We start from the raw sequence: 25,429 nt of genomic DNA, 5'->3' as shown, positions 1-25,429 counted from the left end.
TAATATACTGAAATCTACTGGGGCCGAGAGATCACAATCAATATTTGCAACAAGGGGACCACTCAAATCAACTACATCAGGCGTAACATTTTTTCCCCTGCCCCCAGCATCTAGTAATGTACATTCCAATCTTTTTTCAGGAGTAGTTGCATGTGCAAGGGGGCCCAGAGACGATCTCCTTACCCACTCAATTTCTTGCGAAATGCGTCTTTCTAAATTAGTAATTTCATCAATGAGGAGTGAGCCAGCTTTAGCAAAGTAAGTGTCCAAAGTACCTTTAGGCTTCCCAACAGCCAGCGTGGTCTTGCTCCTCGTCTCCCTTGTAGCCATAATCCAAGTGTAATTGTGGGGTGTGTGAAGAGGGAAGGACGTGGGTCAGGAGGGATGGCCCAATCCCTATCTCGTCCGTTCTCGAACGGCCTCAAACGGCCCACTCTTTGCCCAGTCTTCACCCACGCTTCGACCCGCGCGCGTCCCGCTGGTGCGGATACTCCAAGGGTTTATATAGAGGGGTGGATCAGGCGGGAGCAGGCGGGAAGAGGCACCAGCTGCACCTGTGGTGATGGCGCTGTGCAGGCTGGTCCTCGCAGTCCCACCTACGGTGTTCAGCAAACAAACAAGGCTCCCCTGGGTCCTGTGCACTCCTGGCTGACCGGGATCAAAAGTTCCGTGTTCCTGCAATGTCCGTGATTAATTACATCTACGAGCGGCTCCCGCGAAGCGGGGGCCGCGAGAAGTAATGACGGTGATGGAGGAGGAGGAGGGCGGGAGCAGGCGGTAAGAGGCACCAGCTGCACCTGTGGTGATGGCGCTGTGCAGGCTGGTCCTCCCAGTCCCATCTACGGTGTTCAGCAAACCAACAAGGCTCCCCTGGGTCCTGTGCACTCCTGGCTGACCGGGATCAAAAGTTCCGTGTTCCTGCAATGTCCGTGATTAATTACATCTACGAGCGGCGCCCGCGAAGCGGGGGCCGCGAGAAGTAATAACGGTGATGGAGGAGGAGGAGGGCGGGAGCAGGCGGGAAGAGGCACCAGCTGCACCTGTGGTGATGGCGCTGTGCAGGCTGGTCCTCGCAGTCCCACCTACGGTGTTCAGCAAACAAACAAGGCTCCCCTGGGTCCTGTGCACTCCTGGCTGACCGGGATCAAAAATTCCGTGTTCCTGCAATGTCCGTGATTAATTACATCTACGAGCGGCACCGAGTCCTGAATCCACTTCTGGTGCCACAAACTACACCAGCCCCGGGCACTTTGATGATGATGTTGACTATATTGACAAAGGAGGTCCATGATAGTTCTGTCCAAAGCAGAATAGGCGCCAGTCCAATCACAGCCAAAGTCGCACCCAGTACCACCCGAGGCACCACCTTCCCCACTTGAATTACCACCTGCAAAAAGAGAATACACAATCTGCATTTCCTTTTGGCATGGATTCAGAGTATGAATATGACCCGGGTGAAGAGATCGCTTAACCCTACCGGGATGATAATTGGTATGTTGACAAACAGAAGGATAGTGGTCTCAAATCCTTCCAAACATGGGTCTACTGGCACCCCCTGGACTGGCCACAGAAGAATCCGAACCTAGGCCATGGTAATGCGTAGGGCAACCAAAGTAGTTGACCTCCAGCTCCCCACCTTGGAGGTTAAGACTAATGTTTCTGCACAGTTGACCAACTGAAACAAACATCTTCTTGCCCCTTCTTCCCTTTAATAAGGCACTGAAAGATACCTTACTACCTTGTTCAGGCCCCCCCCCCAGTCAACCAACAACTTGCCAGGTGCCAGCCATTGCACTGCTCTGGGAGACCCATTTTTTCTCACAGTACCCTTTCCCTGAAAATCTAGTGATGCAAGCCTCCATGAGCAGGTCTAAGCCTAGCACCTTCCTTAACACTCCTACAACGCCCCCGCCCCGACAGGGAATCTTAGCGGGTGGAAACATTTGTGAAAGAAGTATTTTCCTCTCTGCCTGCCAGCTGCTAGTTGGAACGTCATTTCCACTCCATTTGGGACTCTATGGCACAAGTCCGCCCTGGTGTACCCAAAGATCTCTGACCTGTTTTGATCCGACCAAATTAACTATTCATTGTCGCTTGGGCACCACATATTCCATTGGGCAGGCCATCCGCATCAGTATTGCCGTTCACCACCACACGTGGCTGCGATTGACTGGGTTCTCGAGTGATGTTTAGTCCTCCCTGATGAAAATGTCCTTAACACAGGGTGCATCTGTTTGGGTATAAGGCTGAATCCTCTCTAGAGCGTTTTAATGAGAGTAGGGCTACTGCACACTCTCAGGGGGTGTCTGCCCCACATCAGCAACAGTTCCACTGCTCCTTTCACTGGTGTGGTACAGATGCCCCATACTGCCAGCCTGTCCACCCTCAACAAGGAACCAACCAGGTTTGTGGTTGAGGCTGGGGTGCCCACTGCCCCCACAGCCAATGTAATCTGCCCACTCAGTCTGCCTGGGGGAGACCCACCTGCCAAACCTCCTTAGCATGCCCTTCCAGGATCAAAGTCACAAAGAGGTAGTCAGAATCCAATGACCCTTCTTGGTATTGCCGGCCATAATGTCAGACAGATGGGTCCTACAGATCGTTAGCAGGATATTGTTTTACCCTTCCGCACTTCTCCACTGCACCACCACCCCCTCGCCCAGAGACTGACGGAGGACCATCTCTCCATTTTGCAGCAGGAAGTGCAAGCCCTTTGACTAAAGGGGTTGCCCAGAGGGTGCCAGAGCCAGAAGTTGGATGTGGTTGTTATTCTCTCTACTTTCTGGTGCTCACGAAGAGTGGAGGCCTTCGGCTTATTCTAGACCTGTGCTCTCTCAACTTCTTCCTCCAGAAGGAGAAATTCAAGACGCTCACCCGGTCCCAGGTCTGGTCTTCCCTGGACACTGGATGGTGCATTTGACCTACAGGACTCCTATGGCCATTTACCCACCCTGCCGATTCCATATGCGCTGCCTGTGGTTTGTGGTGGAACAGGAGCATTTTCAGTTCGCTATGTTGCCTTTTACTCTCACCCGCTCCCCTTTGGGTGATAAGTGGTGGCAGTACACCTTAAGAGGTCAGGGATTTCAGTCTTCCCCTTACCTCGATAACAGGCTGTTGAAGGCAGTCTCACCCCAGGCAGTCATCAGTGACTTCTAGACTACAGCGGACCTCCTGTCTTATTTGAGGTTTACTATCAATGTGCCAAAATCACACCTGACTCTTCCTCAGATGCTGGACTGTTCCCGTAAAGCACAGGGTCAAGACTGATTTTCATATAGCTGTTTCTGAACTGGTGTGGCAAAGTGAGCTAAAGAATAATGATGGATTCAACCCAGATCTGTGACTGGGAGTGAGTGTCTGAAAAGTTTAAGCGCTCCGTCCAGCTCCTTGTGTTTGCTTTGTTCGCCCGAAGTTGGCAGGGTATGCCCAGACATGGGTCCCTTGCTCACTTTGCCACTGGATTCAAGCTAGCTTGGCTGATGAGGGCTGTTAACCCAAAACCGGTCCCAGGATGCTTGTTTCCGGTCCAGGGAAGACCTGGCTTGGCAGTTCAGGCAGGAATGTTCCTATGAGGCACAGGGTCACGACTGATTTGCATATAGGTGTGTCTGAACTGTGGTGGCGAAGTGAGCTAAAGAGTGATGATGGATTCCACCCAGATCTGTGACTGGGAGTGAGTGTCTGAAATGTTTCAGCTCTCCGTCCATCTCCTTGTGTTTGCTTTGGTTAATTGAAAAGCCAGGTGCTCAACTTCTTATGGAATTCAAGAAGAGAGGAAGAGCCTCTGATGTGGAGTGGACTCTACTTATTAATAAGATCTCAAGCCTAGGAATCTTCACACTGTTGAGAACTAATTTTCTCTTGGGTCTCTGTGTCTGAATGACAGCCTTGAAAACAACACAACTAAGCTCGCAAAAATGGCACTCATTTGGGCTCCACACATCATTTTCGGAGTTGAACGGCATCAGTGGCACCACCTGATACCACGCTGAGGTACTGCTGAAACATTCACAGATCCAGTCAGACGCCTGCGTAATTTTCAAACGGTGAGGAATTTGCAGGTAGATACTCTCTACCAAAAAGAGCGTTACCGAAGATATGTAACTTGCTCTTCTTGAGCACTAACCATAATTCCTATGACACAATGGCCATTTTGTACATTTACTGCTGTCTTCTCCCAAGGAAATGCTTTCAGTTCTACAGCTCAGATTCCACCAACAGGGAGTTTGGGTGTGCTTCACATTATACTTGAATACAAAATTGTGAAGAAGCACCTGGAACCTTTATAGAGATGAGAGCATTATTCTTGCAACCCCATTCACCATCCAGACACTAGCCAATTGACTCAACCCCTACAACAATGTAACCACTATATTCCTAGAAAGAAATGCAGGTAAGAGAATATACCATAACAGAATTTGGGGATGAAAGTGTGGAATGTATTGAAAAGTAAGATACCATACAGCTTTCATCTTACAAAGGAAACTTAATGCAAGCAAAGAAAATAAAGGGTGAAACTAGGAGCGTGAAAAGGGAGCACAGGTCTGTAAACAGGAAATGCTTTAGCATAATAGATTCACTGAGTCACAAAGACAAATAATCATAAATCTAGGTCACACAGTATTCTAGATAACCAGGCCTTCTCGAAACCATTTCCCGTGCAGCTCCATTCTGAATCCATTCAACCGGACTCCCTAGTAGCTGTGATTCCTACAGGCCTCTCCCCTGTCCTTGACACATGCAGAGCACATCCACTCACCTCTTACCCACCCTGGGCACTCTCGTTGCTGTGCTATTGGACTAAATACTGCATATCATATCACTCTTGTATATAAAAGAGTATACTGCCTGCGGGTAGGAATATGACCAAATATTGATTATAAGAATAACTTCTGTAGATTTCATGAAACCTGTTCCAATTTGAAACATATGAGGACAGCTATGTGGTAAGAATTTCCTACTAAATCGGAGATGTGTACCCTATTTAGAGTGTCTAGGCTACCCCTTGCTCTACTTATAGAATCATTAAGAACAATAGAATGCTACAAGTGGTACAGTTTAATTTGACCTATAGGGATACAAGAGGCTGCTATCCCTTAACAGATTAAATCAAGAGGAAACAATTATACCCACATAATCAAATCTTTATAAAGAAAGGAATAAAAATAGTATCACAAAAATTGAAAATAGACACAAAATATATTATGAAATATAATATAAATGTGCTTGGTGCTCTAGTGCACGGCAGTGATAATAGTGAAAATTTGTGAGTGGTAACAAGGGGTATAGGCTCATTATGTAAGATTACGATCATATATGGCTAATTAGGCAGGGAAATCATTCAGTGGCCAATTCCTCCTTTTACAGACAGTGTTTTAATACACTGACAATCTGTGATCATCATCTGGATAGAACAGTAAGAAGAGTCAGAATCACCAAAAAGGACAGGCAGCCAGCCAGCCGGGTTACGAGCTAAAGGGTCCTCTTTATATAGGGCAGGATACAAGGTTCAAAAAATGTTTGCAAGCCGGGTAGGATTTAAGAAGACTAATCTGTAATGGTAAGGAGGAATGATTTCAGAGGGGAATTGCTATTCCCTACGAGAAAAGGTGTGGAAATTAACCAGTGCTGCCAAATCGGCAGCAAAACTGCATGGAAAGCTAGGCTGCTAATGGCTGGAACCTCTAGAGGGGACAAATCACCAGTATGGACCCGGGTGCTGGTTGGTTTCTAGGACTGCTCCTGTTGTGTTATACTTTACTTATAGAAGCAACAAAAATGCTTTAATCTCGCCTGATTAAATACCTCCCATCTGCAATAGCATGTTTTGATTGAAATAACATATGAATGTCTTCTGACGACTATCAAATGTCCTTTGAATTTGTCTTTTGGCGACAGCCATGTGGCCAAAAGTACATCCTGGTGAACTATCTGTAACAATCCGATTGAGCTCTAGATAGTAACCTCTGCATGTGAAGATTTTTTTAATTGTTAAACAATTGTTCTCTTGACAGGCCCGTGGAAAGAAAAGGCAGATTGGCTGGTTCCCTGCTAACTATGTGAAACTTTTAAGCCCTGGTACTAACAAAAGTACGCCAACTGAGCCACCAAAACCAACAACACTACCTTCAAGTATGTAAAAGGAACGCAAGAGATAAGCATGCTACATCTGATGTTACTGCACTTAGCCATGTTTACCTGTGGAGACTAGATTTTTTTTTGTCATGGAACTGTTCACGCATTTGGCACAGATTCTTGCTTTGATATAAAAAGTGTGGGATATAACTGTTTGTCGATGTAATTACGTTTTAGTCAGAAGATTAATAGGGTAAGCTATGTCTGGTGTGTCTTGACTTCTCCTGGTGCATGATCACAGTTGTACAACCGCACCCTTGCACGTTTTATTGATCCTTTCTCTCCCTTAATAAAAACCTTACATTTCATCAACAATTCTCCACCCATTCTGTTAAACCTTTAGACGCAAGTGATGCTCTTGCAACTTGCCTTTAAACTTTCTGGCGGCCCAACTGTGGCTTACTGTCACTTCTTTGCAGTAGCTCCATGGAGTTATGTAGGGGTGCATGGGTGTGGGCATACATGCATTAGGTGTTGCCTCACTGACCTGTCTCCCTCATGTAATTATAAAATCCAGTAGACAACCAGAGCTGGAATGGTAACCAAAATCACCCCTGGCAAACATGTTCAAACCAGCTCCAGTTTCCTTCACCTCCTTTCTTTCTCTTGACATCCATCCATTCCGAGTTTCTTCCATTTTTCTCTACTTTCTCTGATCTTTTCATTCTTTCTTTCCTACCGCGTTCTCTAGCTTCTAACTCTCTGCTTATGCCCCTGTTTTGCCTGCTGCCATTAAGCTGGGGAGTAACAGAGGTCATGGGCCTTCAAAAACTTGCTTCCAATAGCCCAACCCCCCACACTTCCAGGCAAAATCGGATGACTGGTCTGACTCTGTAGAAGAGCTTCTGCAGCTGATCCAGCTTAGGCTACTCCACCGATCATACATCTTCGGGACAGTTTTGGCGAGAATAGGAACTAGACCTGACGACCGTTGTATGAAGGGTTTTTGACAACAGCCCACATTCTACCATACCCTGTGGACTTGCCCAAGGATACGTGCCCTTTGGGAGGGAGCCTCAGACCACATGTGTACGGCTCTGGGGAAGGACGTAATATTAACACCACAACTGGGACTGTTGAACGTTTGAGAGGCGACTGATCTCACGGAGGATGAACAGCAATTTACGACACTGGAATACACGCTGGTGAAACGGGAGCTGGCTAGAGGCTGGGGGGAAGCGAACCCACCACTCGTCACCTTGTGGGCCAAAGAAATGGATAGATGTATGTTGGCGGAGACTGAGGTTTTTAAGGCTCGGGGGTGTCCCAAGAAATGGGATAGGAAGTGGTCACACTGGAATAAACATCGAGGGGAGCCATGTGTGTCGCCTACTGTTGAAATGGAGATGCATGGACCAGCAATTCTTGTAGGAAATGCTTACTGTGTAACCAAAAGTAATGTTTGCTTGCTTATTTTGTTGACAACCTTGAATATGTCGTCCAATCATGTTATGTATGGCTGTGATTGATTCTATGTATAGGTAGGACACTGTGCATTATTGTTTTGAACAACAACATTTGTCTCATTGTTTTATTGTATTTTTATGAATTTTTGTGTTTTCTTATCTGATCAATTTTATAACTAATAAAAATATATAAAAAATTTTTTTTAACATACATGTTGTTATGGAGATGATTTTTGGGTGTCTTGTCCTGGTGATCGTGTGTATTAAGTTGTGAATGTATTGACAGATTCTGTTCTTCCAAAAGGGGAATTGTTGTTTTGACTTGTGTCTGGTGGTGCTCCACCCCTTTTGTGGCACGGGGCCCCTCTCTTCTGAATTTTTATGGCTGTGATTGAAACCAATAAACAACGTTTTATAAAAAAAAGAATAATAAAAAAAAGAAGAGCTTCTGATAACTTCTGCAAGGTCCTCCCTTGTTCCTTAGAAGGGTGGCATGGGGGCTGTAGGAATCAGTCAATGGTGCGAGCCAGCTGTTATATTTAAAGAGAATTCTGGCCTTCCCCGCACCTTCAACCCCCATCAGCCTGTCCCCATGGCATGATTTGTTTGATCGAAGCCTACCAAGCAGCGCAGCGGTCTGATTTGCAAAGACCTCTTGGGGACATTCTGAAAACTTCCCTGGGAATATATTACGCTTATTGCTTATCATTGGCTTTGTGATTTGTAACTCACATCTGAAAGAGACCATTAGTTATAGATTCCTTACCTTAGAATTACCCCCAAGCGTCATACTGGATCTGGAGAATATTTCTGTAGCAGTACCCCTGAGCATTAGTAGGTGGCGTCGGTCGACACCGCATCAGTCATCGGCGTCGTGGTCACCGAAATGACGTCAAAGTGTCTACTTAGACGCCAACCCTGCGCGCTGACGTCAGTTCTTTCTTTTTACGTGCAGGCCAGCGCAGATCCAAATAGATCTTGCCCCGTAGTCATTTTTTGACTAAACCTTTTTCGACTTTGGTCAACATCTTTTTTGAGTCTTTGACTCCCGGTAGCATGAGGGATGTCCCATCTTCGGACCGGCTTAAAGCCTTGTGACTCCTGTCACAAATTGATGTTCTTCACTGATCCGCACCTCGTGTGTCTCTGGTACCTGGAGGGCGACCACGACCCCAAGTCGTGTTCCGACTGCCGGGTCATGAATCTCAAGTCTTTGCGGGAGCGGTCCCGAAAGCTCTTGGAGGCCCGGCAGTCTGCTCCGCGTCGTTTGAGCTCCCGGTCGAGAGGAAGGTCTCGGGACTGGTTACAGAGCCACCACCACTCGCCATTGAAGTCTTCGCACTCCTTGGGTAAGTCGAAGCACAAGAAAAAGGCAAAGAAGCATAGTCGCTCTTTGCCTTCTCCCTGTCCATCCGCCGACGCTGGTCCTGGAGCGTCTTTGCTCTCTAGCTCCTTCTTCGAAGCCCGCTTCTGGGACGGCTCCCCACTTCCCTCCATTTCCCAGAGCTGGAGCATCCCCTGCCCAGCTTCAAGCTTTTTATGAAGCGCTGCATAGCATCTTTGAGCAGCCCGACTCTGCTGGCGTGCCTTTGGGCCCCACAGACTCCGCTGGTGGCCCTGGGTCTTAGATGGTGGCGGCTCCAGCACCAGAGGACCCCCAGGGATCCAGACCTGGATCCGGATCGACGCCGGTGGGCCTTACGGTAACTGATTCAAGTGATGACGCCCCTGACTTTGGTTGTGCCCCCAACCGGCGTCGACCCCAACCTCACCCCCGACTTGGACATTGTGCCGCATCGACGTCGCTCTACATCGGTTCTGGCGTCGGAGGGTACTTTCGTACTGCTGTTCATCCCTGGCGTTCCCTACTGCCCCGAGTGGCTGCCAGGGGAGGGTGAGAAGGACTGGGAGGGGTCTGTAGACCCATTAGCTGACAAGGCTTGAAAGCCAGACTGGCGAGAGGAACTTGGTGATGCCAGTGGTTTGGATACCTCTTCAGACCTTGGTGTGCTCTCCCCTTCTACCGTGGCTATGGAGGAGGGAGCTTGGTACGCAGTGGTGTTGCATAGGGCGGCTGAAACCTTGGGCCTGGAGCTTCCTACGGTGGCAGTCAGGACAAACCTCCTGACAGATGTACTTCAATCGGCAGCGCCCTCTTCGGAGCCCCTGCTACCTTTTAATGAAGCCCTCACCGACGTCCCCCTGGGCACTTGGTCCAAGCCCAAGTCAGGGGCTCCTGTGGACAGGATGATTGCCCGACGTCACCGCCCGGCCCCGGGCAACCCACTTTTCCGCTCTCAACACCCTACCCTCGAGGGCCTGGTGATCCATTCCCTACTGCTCCCCCAGATAGGGAATCCAAGAAGCTGAACCACCTAGGGGAAGAAAATGTTTTCTTCCGCCAGCTTAGCGCTGCAGTCGGTGAACACCGCACTTGGGCCGGTATACCTATACAGTGTGGGATACGGTAGCACAAGTGCTGCCACAGTGGACACCGCCGACTCTCTGGGCAGAACGGTTTCTGTAGGAAGGTGGATAGCTGACTATGGTTACCCCCAACTTTTTGCCTAGTGTCTAGCTGGTTTTTCGACTTAGTTGGCCTGAGATCCTGCCATTCAGGGTCTCAGGCTATCTGCTCTCTCTTTAAAATGGACTCCATTTACCCTAGGTACATACCCAATTGGTAAGGATCACCTTATTGGACCCTGTACAGTGTACCCTAGGTACCCAGGGCATAGGTGTACCCTAGGCCTACCAGGGGCTGCAGCATGTATTATGCCACCCCTGGCCTGGCCTTCCATTATGACACAACTGGCTGATCACTAAGCTGGGGCAAGGACGTGTAATCACCCCTTGCTTAGGTGTAGTATTCCTATACCTACATTATATATAGACACATGTGTACCTATCAGCCACTCCTATGGCAGGCCTTAACAATCCTGGAGGCAGAGTGCTTGGTAACATGTGAGATGGTGCTCTAGCATGAGCTGAGCCTGTCTGCAGCTTTCGGAACCATGTCCTTATAGCTGTTCTATGATATAGCCTACCATATACTCTTAAAGTACCTTATAATCTTAAACGGTTATGGTAACTATGGTTTGGCTTTATCAAAACATGTCGTGTAAGGTGTCTAACACTTTGGAATAATACCCCCATACCATTTCTGGGGATGAGGATATTATCCCTCCCTTCTAGAGGGAGAAGACATGTTGAAACCTACTTACCCGGTTAAAGTTAACCAGAGCCCCAGCATCACAAAATGGATGCTGCTGCCACAGACACGAGTCTGACCTCCTGCTGCTGGGAGCCCTCCCAGCCAGGGAGGCTTGGACAATAGGTTTCCTCCTTGGGGAGGTTCTAGCACCTCCCCAGAGAGACTTTAGTGTATTGGGGCAGGGAGGGCTGAAAGGAATGAGACATGCCTGGGGCACACAAGGTGCTCCATGCATAGTCCAGTTCAAACCGGTGCTGGGGCACTCCAGCCCCAGCTCTGGCGCGAAACTGGACAAAGGAAAGGGGGTGTAGCCACTCCCCTTCCTGGTCCCACCCATAGGAGGGACCTTGCAGGTAGCCCAGCCCACTAGCCCAGTATATTAGTAGCTAGTTGGGCCCTGCTAAATTAGATTATCCTGAACCTGCAACTTGAACAGAAACTCTGGACCTTCGACATTCGACGAAAGAAGAAGACTAAAGAATCTCCCTTGTGGCCAAGGAGTGGCCACCCTGTGCGAACAGGCACCATCAAGAGACTTACCCTTTGCTTTCCTGAAGTTCTACGAGGGACCGACTGCAGAGCCCGACCAGAGCCTTGACTTCCAGACTTCTCCGACCCTGATCCACATCCACAGCCGAGCTGAGATCCGTGGAGGCGACGAGAGACGTGGGACCGGCTACCTGGGAAAAGTGGCGAGTATCTTCCAGCGCAGCTTCTGAGGCACCCTCGAGGTTGTGCACCCGGGATTGAGAAGCCCCAACCCCAAGCACCATCTGCACCGAAGATCAGCCCCCCACACTCCACGAGTCCTGTGTGGGGCCCTTCTGCATTTTCCTGCTTGCCGCATCTGTCTGGTTGCTTGCCCGTTGGCTAGTAACCTTTGCGACGACACACCTTCAATTTTCCACTGCTGGTTTGGCTCCTCCAGACTGGCTCCTGCTCCTCTGTAAAAGAGAAGCACCCCAGACCTTCCTGGTCTGCACCAGAAGCTAGTCCTCCATTCTTCGTGGGTTCCGCTTGCCAAGGCTTGGTGAGTCCTAGTTCAACTTCGACGCCGCTGACAGCACGAGCCTTCGTGGGACAGCTCGCCTCCTGGTCCTGGTCGTCCTCGACGTCTCCTGGTACCCGTGGCTGCTGCGACAAGCTTCACCTCTTCACCTGCAATCTCCCGACATCGCCTGGTTCCTTCCTGGTTCCACGTGGTCACTGGCTAGTGACCCAGACTCTGTCCCCTCTGCTTGCAGGTATCCTTCCTTCTTGATCCCGGCCTTGGGATCCCCCGGACACTTCACTGACTGCCTGTCAGCATCTTTCCTTCAGGCATCCATAGGAGTCGACGACGAAACCGGACGCAAGTTCACACCTATGCACCCGCAACCCGTGGGCTAGGTAACTTGGGTACTCCGGTGCTCATCAGGGTATTGACTATCCTAGTGTCTAGTTCTCAAGTCTCGACTTCCTAGCTACTCCAGAAGTGTCCTAAATCGTATTAATTCTAAACTGTACTATTTCTATCGATTATACGCATTACGCGTGAGTGTTTCCACTCTGCACCTGAATCCCGTGGGCCTCCCACTTCCTAACCTTGGGTAGTATAGTGTAGCCCCAGCGATTGCCTAGGCCTATCCTATTTCCGTGACAGTGGTCCTTATACCACTTACTTAGTATATGGTTTGCGTGGACCCTAGGGCCTAACTTTATTACTTACCTGTGTGACTTAATGTATGCTTGAATAAGACTGTGTTGTACTTACCTCGAATCTCATAAAGAGTGCTGAGGGTTTGACTACAATAAATACACTTTATTTTATATATCTATATCTGTTGTGGTGTCCTTTCATTTGGTATTCAAGGGATTATATATGGTATCACAGCTGGTTTCACATGCCATTCAGAGTTTAGCCTAAGACTGCTCTTGTCCATGCTACCACTAGGATAGCTGGTCTATAAGGTTGACTTTACAACCAATCACCATAAGGGTTGTTTAGACTGATACAAGGTGTACACTAGAATTAGTGACATCATATATCAGGCAAACTTCTCACAGTTTCCACGTCGGTAACCTGGTTGAGGACATCTGGTTTCTCTGGGGATGTCCAATGCACCCTTTTGGACATGCCCTTTGATGGCCGTCGTCTGTTTGCTGACAAGGCTGACTCAGCGCTCGAGCGCTTCAAGTATTCTAGGGCTACGGCCAGATCCTTGGGCCTCGCGGCAACCTCTCGCCTTACGCAGTCTGCCTTTCGCCCCTTTTGTGGCTTTGGAAGGGTTGCCCCACCACGTTGCTCCCTATCTGGCTACAGGGCCGCGCAAGCTGCCCAGCCTCTGTGTGACAGCAGACGTGGGACCCAGTGACGCAGGTCTGGGACCAGCGGACCGGCTGCTCCACCCATGCCCCCCTGCAGCAGCCTCCAAACCCTCCGTGTCCGACCTTTCAGGGCGACCAGAGGCCAAGGGCAGCAGGATTCACCATCACCTCCCCCACTGGCAAAACAGCACATCGGGCAGCTAGGTTTTGCAGATAGTCTGAGGGGGCTACGCCCTCCCCTTCGAGACTACCCATCCCTCCATGCCACCAGCACTCCATCGCATGTCAGAGGATCACTTGACCCTTCTACTCCAAGAAGTTGCAGCTCTCTTGGCCAATGAAAGGGTCCCAGTGCCAGAAGTAGGTCAAGGTTGTTATTCCCACTACTTTCTGGTACCCAAGAAGCACAAAGGCCTGTGTCCTATCTTAGGCCTCAGGGCCCTCAACCGCTCATCTCCAGAAGGAGAAGTTCAAAATGCTCACTTTGGCTCACGTCTTATCTGCCCTCGATCCCGGAGACTGAATGGTAGCGTTGGACTTGCAGGACGCCTATTTCCACATCCCTGTCCTGCCAGCCCACAGGCGTTACCTACAGTTCACGGTAGGCCACAAGCATTTTCAGTTTACCGTGCTCGCCTTTGGCCATACCAGCACCCCTTGGGAGTTCACGAAAGTGATGGCGATGGTCGCAGCTCATCTGCGCAGATCAGGGGTTCCAGTCTTCCTCTATCTCGGCGACTGGCTGTTGAAGGCGGGCTCGCCCCAGGCTGCCGTCTCCCACCTCCAGACTACGGCGGACCTGATTCCCTCTTAGAAGCTCCTTTTCATTGGAGCAGTTCTGAATACAGCTTAGTTTCGGGCTTATCCTCCCGAGCAGTGAGTCCGGGATATCCGGGCTATGATACTGATGTTTCAGCCTCTATCCCAGATTTCGGTGAGAATGACCCTGAGGCTGCTGGGCCTCATGGCCTCCTGCATCGTGCTGGTGGATCATGCTAGGTGGCATATGCGGGCTCTGCAGTGGGACCTGAAGTTCCAGTGGGCGCAAAATCGGGGGAATCTTTCCGATGTCATCCAGATCTCTGAGGGGCTGCACTTCAATTGCAGTGGTGGCTCACAAACGATTGGGTCAGCGGTAGATCCCTCTCCCTTCCCCAACCAGAAGTCAAAATAGTGACGGATGTGTCACTTCTGGGATGGGCGGAGATCAGGGGTCTCTGGTCTCCGGCAGAATCCGGTCTCCACATCAACCTTTTGGAGCTCTGAGCGATCTGTCTTGCACTGAAGGTCATTCCTTCCTTCTGTCAAAGGAAGAGTAGTGCAGGTGTTCACAGACAACACCACCGCCATATGGTACTGCAACAAACAGGGCGGGTGGGGTCATAGACCCTATGTCAAGAGGCTTTTCGCCTTTGGACATGGCTGGAACATCAGGGCATATCCCTGATGGTTCAACATGTCTGTCTGAACTGGGGTGGCATGGTGAGCAAAATAACGATGGATTAAACCCAGATCTGTGACTGGGGATGTATGTTTGACAATGTTCAACATTCCGTCCATCATCTTTTTGTGTTGTATTTTCACCCTAAGTGGGAAGGATATGCCCAGACGTGGGTCCCGTGCTCACTACGCCACTGGAGTCCAGCTATCCCGGCTGATGAGGGCTGAAAGCCCGAAGCCGGTCCTAGGATGCTTGATTCCTGTCCAGGGAAGACATGGCCTGGCAGTTCGGTCTGGACTGTTCCCATGAGGCACAGGGTCAAGACTGATTTGCATATGGCTATGTCTGAACTGGGGTGGTGTGGAGAGCAAAATAACGATGGATTAAACCCAGATCTGTGACTGGGGGTGAATGTTTGACAATGTTCAACATTCCGTCCACCATCTTTTTGTGTTGCAGGTTCCCTGAATGCCAGGGCTGACTAACTTAGCCGCCGGAGCACAATGGATCACGAATGGAGTCTTCCCTCAGAGGTGGTGCCAGGTCTCTTTTGGCAGTGGGGAGAGCCTTGGTTAGATCTGTTTGCCACCGAAGAGAACGCGCAATGCCAGCAGTTATGCGCGTTGGAGTTTCCAAGGCGGCACTCACTCTGTGACGCTTTTCGTTGTGAGTGGAATTGCAGCCTCCTGTACACCTTTCCGCCTGTACCACTTCTACCCAGAGTGCTGAAGATCAAGTGCAACCGGGCCCAAGTCATTCTTGTGGCTCTGGACTGGGCACGAAGAGTCTGGTACCCCGAGCTCTCGAGAATGGCCATCGATCCTCCGACCAGACTGCCTCTTTGGGAGGATCTTCTGTCGCAGCAGCAGAGAGCGGTCCTCCACCCGAACCTGTCCAGCCTCCACCTCCTTGTGTGGAGATTGAGCGGCGGCAGGTGACAGCTTTCTACCTTCCTCCCGAAGTCTGTAACGTCCTCTTGGCAGCCAGGCGTCCCTCCAATAAAACAGTGTACTCCTATAGATGGAACAAATTTGTGGCATGATGCACAGCAAAGGCAGTGGATCCCCTGTCTGTCCCTCTTTCGAAGCTTCTCTGCTTCATTCTATCTTTGGCCCAGCAGGGCTATGCTCTGGGCTCCCTTAAAGGCTACCTTTCTTCCATCTCTGCCTTTCTGCGCCTTCCTGATCAGCCTTCCCTTTTCAAGTCTCCGATTGTAAATAGATTTCTAAAGGGCATTACTCTTCTCTTTCCTCCTTCACCTTTCATAATGCCCCACTGGGACTTGAACCTTGTTCTTACTTAACTTGTGTGCTCCCTTTGAGCCACTGCATAGTTGTCGTCTTTGTCTTCTTATATTAAAGAACGCTTTCCTGCTTGCCATCGCCTCTGCGTGCAAGGTGAGTGAGCTTCAGGCGGTTTCCTCCAAGCCTCCTTTTCTTTCAGTTCATCCAGACAATGTGGTCCTTCACACTAGGCCCTCTTTTCTACCCAAAGTGGTTACCTCTTTCCACATAGGTCAGACCATCACATTGCCCACCTTTTTCACGCCTCCGCACCCTTCCAGAGATGAGGAGAGGCTCCACCGTCTGAACCCAAAACGTGCACTGTCCTGTTACCTTGACTGCACTAAAGATTTCCTGGGGGAACGATCACCTCTTTGTGGGTTATGTGTGCGCCAAGAAAGGTCGGGCCATGCAAAAACGTACCATCTCTCGATGGGTTGTCCTATGCATTAAAATCTGCTAATCTTTTTCAAAAAAGGAACCTCCTGTAGGACTGTTTGCCCACTCTACCCGGGCGACGGCAGCCTCTTCTGCTTTGGGCTGTGGAGTTCTGCTGATTGACATCTGCCAGGCAGCCACATGGGCATCCCTGCCCACGTTCACAAAACATTACTGCCTGGATAGCAAAGTACTGCGAGACGCCTTTTTTGGCCGTTCTGTACTCCAGGACTTTCTGGTGTGAACTTAGTTTGCAGACCCACTTCGGGGTTGGCATTGCTGGGGTATCTATTCTAAAGTAAGGAATCTATAACTAATGGTCTCTTTTTGATGAACAAGTTACTTACCTTCGGTACCAATGATTCTGTAAGAGACACACATTAGTTAAAGATTCCTTACCACCCCACCCATTCTCCCCGTTCTGGCTGACTGCTAGGGATAGGGACTCCCTTCCAGGGCCCTAGTTTGGTGCACCAGTGGTCAGTGTCTCGCATGGCTCTGCGCTTCTGGCGTGGAAAGTCGTGTCAGAACTGATGTCAGTGCGGAGCAGCGGCGTCTAAGTAGACACCGCAATGTCATTCCGGTGACCACAATGCAGACGACGGACGCTGAGTCGACCGACATTACCTACTGACGCGCAGGGGTACTGCTACAGAAAAATTCTCCAGATCCAATCTGACGTCTGGGGGTAATTCTATTGTAAGGAATGTATATTGTATGTCTCTTACAGATACATCATTACCGAAGGTAAGTAACTTGTTCATTTATACAGTATTTGGGTATCTTTCATAGATTCACAAGCTTGAATCATTCCCCGATGCGGGAGTCCCACGGTAACCTAAATTAAGAACTAATTAAAAAACTTCCATAGGCTATCATGGAGGCAACCATGCATTTAATAGCTTATCTACCTCCTTTTCTAAAAAAGGAGCAAACTTAAATACAACTTATCGGTAACCAGCACCCTCTAGAACCTTCCCAAGAGAGAGACTGAATCCCTCAGATTTTCACCACACGTCAGGTGAGAAGGGAGTTTCCCTGAGCTCTGCTCTTAGAGATTTTTCTCAGATAAGTTTCATTTTCTTCTGGATATTATAATGTCATGACAGTAAAGGACTATTTCGCCCTGGTAAATCCTGTGGGAAGAAGAGGGCCCACAAGGATAGGATCTATTGCCTCTATCCTCATCATATGGCAAAACAATGCAAAATCTTCAGCACCTTTTCATGTAAGACTCTTAGAGATGGAGGGCAGACTTTTGTTGTGGCTGAAGAAGACATGGGGAGAGTCTTCTGACGAGGAGAGCAACACTTGCTCTAAATCCCATAAGAGACCCAGGTCGCCTGAGGGCCAGTCTGAGGAGCCAGTCTTGCCACATAATTCTGGGACTTTTTAAGCTATACTGGAGTCTGCTGCCTCTTCAGGTCCTTCCAGACATAAATCCAGCCACAAATCCCTCTCTGCGTCAGGTTCACCGACGACGCTTGCTGTTCCGACGACTACTCTCTCGTCGTCGAGACAGCCAACGGAACCTACGACATAGACGGCGGCCATCATGGCAGTCAATGCTATCTTTACAGTCTATGAAGACTTCAGCGACAAGGTTGCCACTGTTAACGACAACGCCATCATCGTCGACGAAGGCTCCACTGTTGACGTGCACACCGTCGATGGGTTCAATGACTATTTTGCCATTTGTTGAGAAAATCAGGGTCACCAATGGGCCCATCGTTAACTGATCCGTCGACGCCGCTCCTGTCGACGAAGTCACTGCACATACAGTCCACACCATCCAGAATGTCCAAAACATCTCTGCGGCCTGATTTCCATTCGCCAGGGAGGATTTTGTCTTTACTCCCAAGCCACCTTCTTGATACAGAGGAAACGAATGATGATGGTCCCTTTGGGGCTGCTCATAGTCCTTCTGAACTTAAAGTCAAGTGTCAGGTGGAGGATGAGGGCTATTATGACGAGGAGCAGTACTATCAACACTACTATCCAGCTCCTCCGAAACAATATACACATTTCTGAAAAAAACACGTTAGTTAGGTTCCTTACCTTAGAATATCCCCAGGCGTCAGGCTAGATCCGGAAAGATTTTTCGTCAGCAATACCCTTGCGCGTCGCTAGGCGTGGGCTGCGGCTCTGCATCCGTCATCGGCGTCGTGATCGCTGGGATGACGTCGTCGGAGTATTTAGACGCGGCCCTCGCGCGCTGACCTCAGTTCTTCTTTTTTCCCCGCCAGTAAGCGCAGATCCAGGAAGAGCATACCCTTAGTCACTTTTTGACTAACTTTTTGGTGTCTTCTTTCGAGTCGACCTCGACTCCTGGTGCCGGTAGGGATGCTCGGGTTGAAGCCGTGTGACGCCTGTCACCAACTGATGTCGGTTACCGACCCCCACTGTCGGTGTCTCTACTGCCTTGGGGCCGACCAGGATGACAAGTCGTGCCCCGACTGCCGGGCCTTGACCTCGAAGGCTAGGCGGGAGCGGTCCAGCAAGCTCCTCGAGATCCGGCAGTCGGCTCCGTGACGCTCGAGGTCCCGGTCGAGGAGGAGGTCGAGGGACCGGTCACGGAGCTGAAGTCATCACATTCAGGTAAGTCGAGGCACAGTAAGAAGTCGAAGAAGCGACACCGCTCCTCTGACTCCCCTCGCCGGTCGCGCGGCTCGGCTGAGGGTTTGGGTGGCACCACCTGCGCGGCTCCGTCGGAGCCACAGGAGTTGCATCCGGCCCCATACTCTCCGGCCCCTGGGCCTAATGCAACTCCGGGCGAGATTCAGGACTTCCTCGTGGCCATGAGGAGTCTCGCTCCACCGTCGGCCTGCCGGCGCGAATCTGGGCCCCACAGGTCCGACTTGGAGGCCTAGCGAGCCGGCGGCTCCGGCGCCGTCGTCTACTTCGGTCCTGACACCGCAGGTCCCCGTGTGATCCAGGCCTGGATCCTGGTCGATGCTGGTTGACCTTACGACCCCTCCGCCGGCGCTGACCCTTGTGGTGCCGCCCCCGGCGCCGTCTTCGGACGACTCCGTCCCTAGTTTCAGCCCAGGTCCAGGTCTGGTGTCGGAACGGCGCTGTCTCCGGCGCCGATGGATGAGCTTTTCATTTACATCCCGGCTCCGCCCGTTCTACCTGTACACCAGGAGACGGATGAAGGGGAGGACTGGGAGGGGTCTGAGGACCCTGTGGCACAGCAGTGCCAGTTAAGTCGGGACTGGGCAGACGAGCTGGGGGATGCAAGTTGTCTCAACACTTCGCCTGACACTGGCTTCATCTCTCCTCCTTCCGTGGCTACGGAGGAGGGTGCAACTTATTCTGTGGTCCTGCGCAGGGCTGCCAAGGCCCTTCACCTGGAGCTCCCTGCAGCGGCCGTGAGGACTAACCTCCTCACTGAGGTGCTTCAACCGCCAGTAAGCTCTTCGGAGCCACTGCTGCAGTTCAATGAGGCCCTCACTGACGTTCTGATGGGCACTTGGTCCAAACCCTCCACAGTCACTCCTGTGGATCGGAACGTGGCCCGGCGCCACCGCCCTACTCCGGGCGACCCCAGCTTTCTGTCAGTACACCCCACCCTTGAGAGTCTGGTTATCCAGGCCTCTACGTCCCAGACCGCCTTCCCGTTCGCTCCTCCGGATCGGGAATCCAAAAGATTGCAGCAGTTTGGAAAGAAACTGTTTTCTTCCCTCAGTTTGGGGTTGCGGTCCATTAATACCGTGTGCCTTTTGGACCGTTATACCCACTCCTTGTGGGATACGGTGGCGGACGTGCTGCCCCATTGTCCGGAGGAGGCCAGGAAACGGCTCGCCCAGGGTCTTGCTGAGAGGCGGGATGCAGTCCATTCGATGTGGACTTGACACCGCGGAATCGCTGGGTAGAGCGATTGCGACGACTCTGGCGATTCGTCATCACGCCTGGCTGAGATCCACAAATTTTTCAGGGGATGTCCAGAGCACCCTCATGGACATGCCCAGAGCACCCTCATGGACATGCCCATTGATGGCCGTCGCCTTTTTGGCGACAAAGCGGATAGTGCGCTGGAGCGCTTTAAGGACTCCAGGGCTACGGCCAAGTCCTTGGACCTCTCGGCCCGTGCCCGCAAACTTCTGCTTTTCGCCCCTTTCTTAACCAAGGAAGGGGCGCCCCCGCACGTCCGTCCAGCCACAGGCCGCAGAACCAGCCTCAACACGGTCACGGACGTGGATTCCGCCATGGCGGAGCAGGGGGACAGCGAGCCGGTCAGTCCACATCTGCTCCTGCAGCATCTGCCTCAAAGCCTTCCTTGTCCGACCTTTCAGGCCCATTCCACGCCAGTGGGAGGCAGAGTTCGCCATCACCTGCTCCACTGGCGTACCATCACGTCGGACAGGTGGGTGCTGCAAATCGTCCGAAAGGGCTACTCCCTCCCCTTCGAGGTGACCCCTCCAGCCATGCCACCGCAGTACCACCGCATGTCGGGGGATCACTTGCAACTTCTGCAAGAGGAGGTTACGGCCCTCTTGGCCAAGGGGGCCATCGAGCACGTTCCTGGCTCAGAAGTAGGACGGGGTTGTTACTCCCACTACTTTCTGGTTCGCAAGAAGGGCAAAGGGGGCCTACGCCCTATCTTGGACCTCAGGAGCGTCAAGGCCTTCTTCCGGAAGAAGTAGTTCAAGATGCTCACTTTAGCTCAGGTTCTGGCTGTAGGAGAGTAGGGTCTGCTTTCTATGTTCACCCCCACTTTTTGCTTTACTGGTTTTCGACTTAGATGTGGCTGTGGGCCTGCTAATCAGACCCACAGCCCTGCTGTTCTCTCTCTAAATTGATACTATGTACTTTAGGTGCATAACCCATTTGGATAGGATCACCTTATTGGCCCCTGTACAGTGTACCTTAGGTACCCAGGGCATAGGTGTACCCTAGGCCTACCAGGGGCTGCAGCATGTATTATGCCACCCCTGGCCTGGCCTTCCATTATGACACAACTGGCTGATCACTCAGCTGGGGCAAGGTCGTGTAATCACTCCTTGCTTAGGTGTAGTATTCCTATACCTATCTTACATATAGACACGTGTACCTATCAGCCACTCCTATGGCAGTCCTTAACAATCCTGGAGGCAGAGTGCTTGGTAACATGTGAGATGGTGCTCTAGCATGAGCTGAGCCTGTCTGCAGCTTTCGGAACCATGTCCTTATAGCTGTTCTATGATATAGCCTACCATATACTCTTAAAGTGCCTTATAATCTTAAACGGTTATGGTAACTATGGTTTGGCTTTATCAAAACATGTTGTGTAAGGTGTCTAACACTTTGGAATAATACCCCCATCCCATTTCTGGGGATGAGGATATTATCCCTCCCTTCTAGAGGGAGAAGACATGTTGAAACCTACTTACCCGGTTAAAGTTAACCAGAGCCCCAGCATCACAAAATGGATGCTGCTGCCACGACACAAGTCTGACCTCCTGCTGCTGGCAGTGATCCCGGCAAGGGAGGCTTGGACAATAGGTTTCCTGCCTTGGGAGGTGCGAGCACCACCCCAGACAGGCCTTAGTGTATTGGGGCAGGGAGGGATGAATGAAACGAGACACTGCCTGGGGCACACAAGGTGTCCCATGCATAGTCCAGTTCAAACCGGTGCTGGGGCACACCAGCCCCAGTCCTGGCGCGAAACTGGACAAAGGGAAGGGGGTGTAACCACCCCCCTCCCAGGTCCCACCCATAAGGCGTGACCTTGCAGGTAACCCAGCCCCCCAGATTTGGATAAGAGTGGTAGCTGGGCCTCAGGAGATTAGATTATCCTGAACCTGCAACTTGAACAGAAACTCTGGACCTTCGACATTCGACGAAAGAAGAAGACTGAAGAATCTCCCTTGTGGCCAAGGAGTGGCTACCCTGTCCAAACAGGCACCATCAAGAGACTACCCTTTGCTTTGCTGAATTTCTACAAGGGACCGACTGCAGAGCCTGACCAGAGCCTTGACTCCCAGACTTCTCCGACCCTGATCCACATCCACAGCCGAGCTGAGATCCGTGGAGGCGACGAGAGACGTGGCACCGGCTACCTGGGAAAAGTGGCGAGTATCTTCCAGCGCAGCTTCTGAGGTACCCTCGAAGTTGTGCACCGGGGATTGAGAAGCCCCAACCCCAGGCACCATCTGCACCGAAGATCAGCCCCCCACACTCCACGAGTCCTGCGTGGGGCCCTTCTTCATTTTCCTGCTTGCAGCGTCTGTCCGGTGTCTTGCCCGTTGGCTAGTGGCCTTTGTGACGACACACCTTGAAATCTTCACTGCTGGTTTGGCTCCTCCAGACTGGCTCCTGCTCCTCTGTAAAAGAGAAGCACCTCAGACCTTCCTGGTCTGCACCAGAAGCAAGTCCTCCGTTCTTCGTGGGTTCCGCTTGCCAAGGCTTGGTGAGTCCTAGTTAGACTTCGACGCCGGCGACAGCAAGAGCCTTCGTGGGACAGCTCGCCTCCTGGTCGTCCTCGACGTCTCCTGGTACCCGTGGCTGCTGCGACAAGCTTCACCTCTTCACCTGCAATCTTCACGACATCGCCTGGTTCCTTCCTGGTTCCACGTGGTCACTGGCTAGTGACCTTGACTCTGTCCCTTCCGCTTGCAGGTACCCTTCCTTCTTGATCCCGGCCTTGGGATCCACCGGACACTCTGCACTGACTGCCTGTCAGCAACTTTCCTTCAGGCATCCATAGAAGTCCACGACGAAACCCGACGCAAGTTCACACCTATGCACCCGCAGCCCGTGGGCTAGGTAATTTGGGTGCTCACAAGGGTAGTGACTATCCTAGGGTCTAGTTTCCGAGTCTCGACTCTCTAGCTGTTTCAGAAGTGTCCTTAAATTGCTTATTTCAGAACTGTACTATTTCTATTGACTATACGCATTACGCGTGAGTGTTTCCACTCTGCACCTGAATCCCGTGGGCCTCCCACTTCCTAACTGTTGGTAGTGTAGTGTAGCCCCAGCGATTCCCTAGGCCTAGGCCTATCCTATTTCCGTGACAGTGGTCCTTATACCACTTCTTTAGTATATGGTTTGCGTGGCCCCTAGGGCCTAACTGTATTACTTACCTGTGTGACTTAATGCATGCTTGAATAAGACTGTGTTGTACTTACCTCGAATCTCATAAAGAGTGCTGAGGGTTTGACTAGAATAAATACACTTTATTTTATATATATATCTGTTGTGGTGTCCTTTCATTTGGTATTCAAGGGATTATATATGGTATCACAGCTGGCTTCACATGCCATTCAGAGTTTAGCCTAAGACTGCTCTTGTCCATGCTACCACTAGGATAGCTGGTCTATAAGGTTGACTTTACAACCAATCACCATAAGGGTTGTTTGGACTGATATAAGGTGTACACTAGAATTAGTGACGTCATACATCAGGCCAACTTCTCACACTGGCTGCCCTAGATCTTGGAGACTGGATGGTAGCGTTGGACTTGCAGGACGCATATTTCCACATTCCCGTCCTGCCAGCCCACCGGCGTTACCTGCGGTTCATGGTAGGCCACGAGCACTTTGTTTACCGTGCTCCCCTTCGGCCTCATCAGTGCCCCTCGGTGTTCACGAAAGTGATGGCGATGGTCGCAGCTCTAAATCACTATGTGTACTCCCACGATGGACCAGTCAGCAATGACGACTCTGCTGCTAACTCAGATGATGGTATGCCCTATTTGAAGTAAATAACACCACCTAGGCGTGGGGAAGGAAGCAAGTCCTTTTGTTATTATATTCCCTCACACACCCTAGTGGTGTCATGCTTCATCATCGGGACACCCCGACGCCTAAAGGTCAGGGTGGGCTTGACCAATATTTCAGGGAGCACTTAATGAGATGATTTTTGGCCAGGGGGTTTAAAGATTAAAAATCGGCGTCAAACCCCAGTTTCCCTTTATTCTTGGGTTTGGCACTGATGTTAAAAAATAGAAAAGAGGGTTTCTAGGGATATTATGGTCCTAGGACCCTATTGCCAACATGTTTCTGTCCCTAATGCCCCATAAAGGGTGCACGGACATTCATCAGGGCTTTTACCCCCTGTAAGATAGGGAAAAAGGGGGGAGAAGTTCCCTATACTAACATGCAGTAAGGGCAGATAGCTGCTCCTTATTAAAATGTGTCGTTCCGTAAATGAATTCACTCCATCCCAATTTAGGAGAGGATAAACATCTTGTGGGACCGCTACATGTGGGGTAGCCCTGTAGTCACACTGCCACCAAGGGTCCTGCCCCGTGTAGACACCTATTTGGTACTGGTTCCCACAGCTTGGAATCACTCCCGCAGCTCATCTGCGCAGATTAGGGGTTCCAGTCTTCCCCTATCTCGACGACTGGTTGTTAAAGGCGGGCTCGCCCCAGGCAGTTGTCTCCCACCTCCAGACTACGGCCGACCACCTGCATTTGCTGGGGTTCTCCATCAACATGCCGACGTCGCATTGGAGTCCCTCCCAGAAGCTCCTTTTCATCGGAGCGGTTCTGGACTCAGCACACTTTCGGGTCTATCCTCCCGAACAGCGGGTTTGGGAGATTCAGGCTCTGATTCCGATCTTTCAGCCTTTATCCAGAGTTTCGGTCAGGATGGCCCTACGGCTGCTGGGTCTGATGGCCTCCTGCTGGTACATCACGCCAGGTGGCGGATCCGGGCTCTGCGGTGGGACCTGAAGGTCCAGTGGGCTCAACATCAGGGCAACCTGTCCGACCACGTCCTGATCTCGGAGGGCACTGCGCATGTCTGTTTGTTCTGGTCCACCGTCGTGGCCTTTTATGTGTTCCCTTGTGCCCCTACCTCTGGTTCCACTGGGGCTTTGTGCTCCTGTGCCTTTCTTCTTACGCCTGCGCTATTGGCGGTGAGGCCGTTCCTGCCTTGTCCGCTGCTTGCGGCCGAGGTGTGTTCAGCTGTTTCCTCTCACTGTGTGTGCTTCTTGCGGCGGGCCCTGCCTCCGGTTCTACCTCTTCTCCCTGGGGTTCAAGGTGGTTCTTTTGTTCCTTGAGGCTCTTCGGGCGCTGTCTGCCCCTGCGGCTTGGTAGGGCGGTTCTCCCTTAGTTGGGCCTGGGAGCCCCTGGCCTTCCCTTCTTGTTTCTGTGCCATGTCCCCTGCTGGGGCCCTGTGTCTCTCCTGCTGAGGAGGCTCCCTCGCAGGCCCTCCTCCCTTCTGGGTATGGCTAGGGTATCTATTCAATGTTAAGGAATCTGCGGCTAGTAGTC

The 25,429-nt window shown here is 51.1% G+C and overlaps 1 protein-coding gene across 6 annotated transcripts in view; it reads left to right on the top strand.

Moving 5' to 3' along the window:
* ITSN1 (intersectin 1) overlaps window positions 1-25,429 on the top strand; it is a 1,732,490-nt gene that overhangs the window by 1,288,805 nt on the left and 418,256 nt on the right. For all 6 annotated transcript variants that reach the window (XM_085621357.1, XM_085621360.1, XM_085621358.1 and 3 more), the window contains one exon: window positions 6,018-6,135. In XM_085621357.1, the coding sequence (XP_085477483.1) occupies window positions 6,018-6,135 (118 nt within the window). The remainder of the gene's footprint in view (window positions 1-6,017; window positions 6,136-25,429) is intronic.

The sequence above is a fragment of the Triturus cristatus genome, chromosome 8 (assembly GCF_964204655.1).
Source record: "Triturus cristatus chromosome 8, aTriCri1.1, whole genome shotgun sequence".
NCBI lineage: Eukaryota > Metazoa > Chordata > Amphibia > Caudata > Salamandridae > Triturus > Triturus cristatus.
This window is presented reverse-complemented; position numbering and strand designations above follow the sequence as displayed.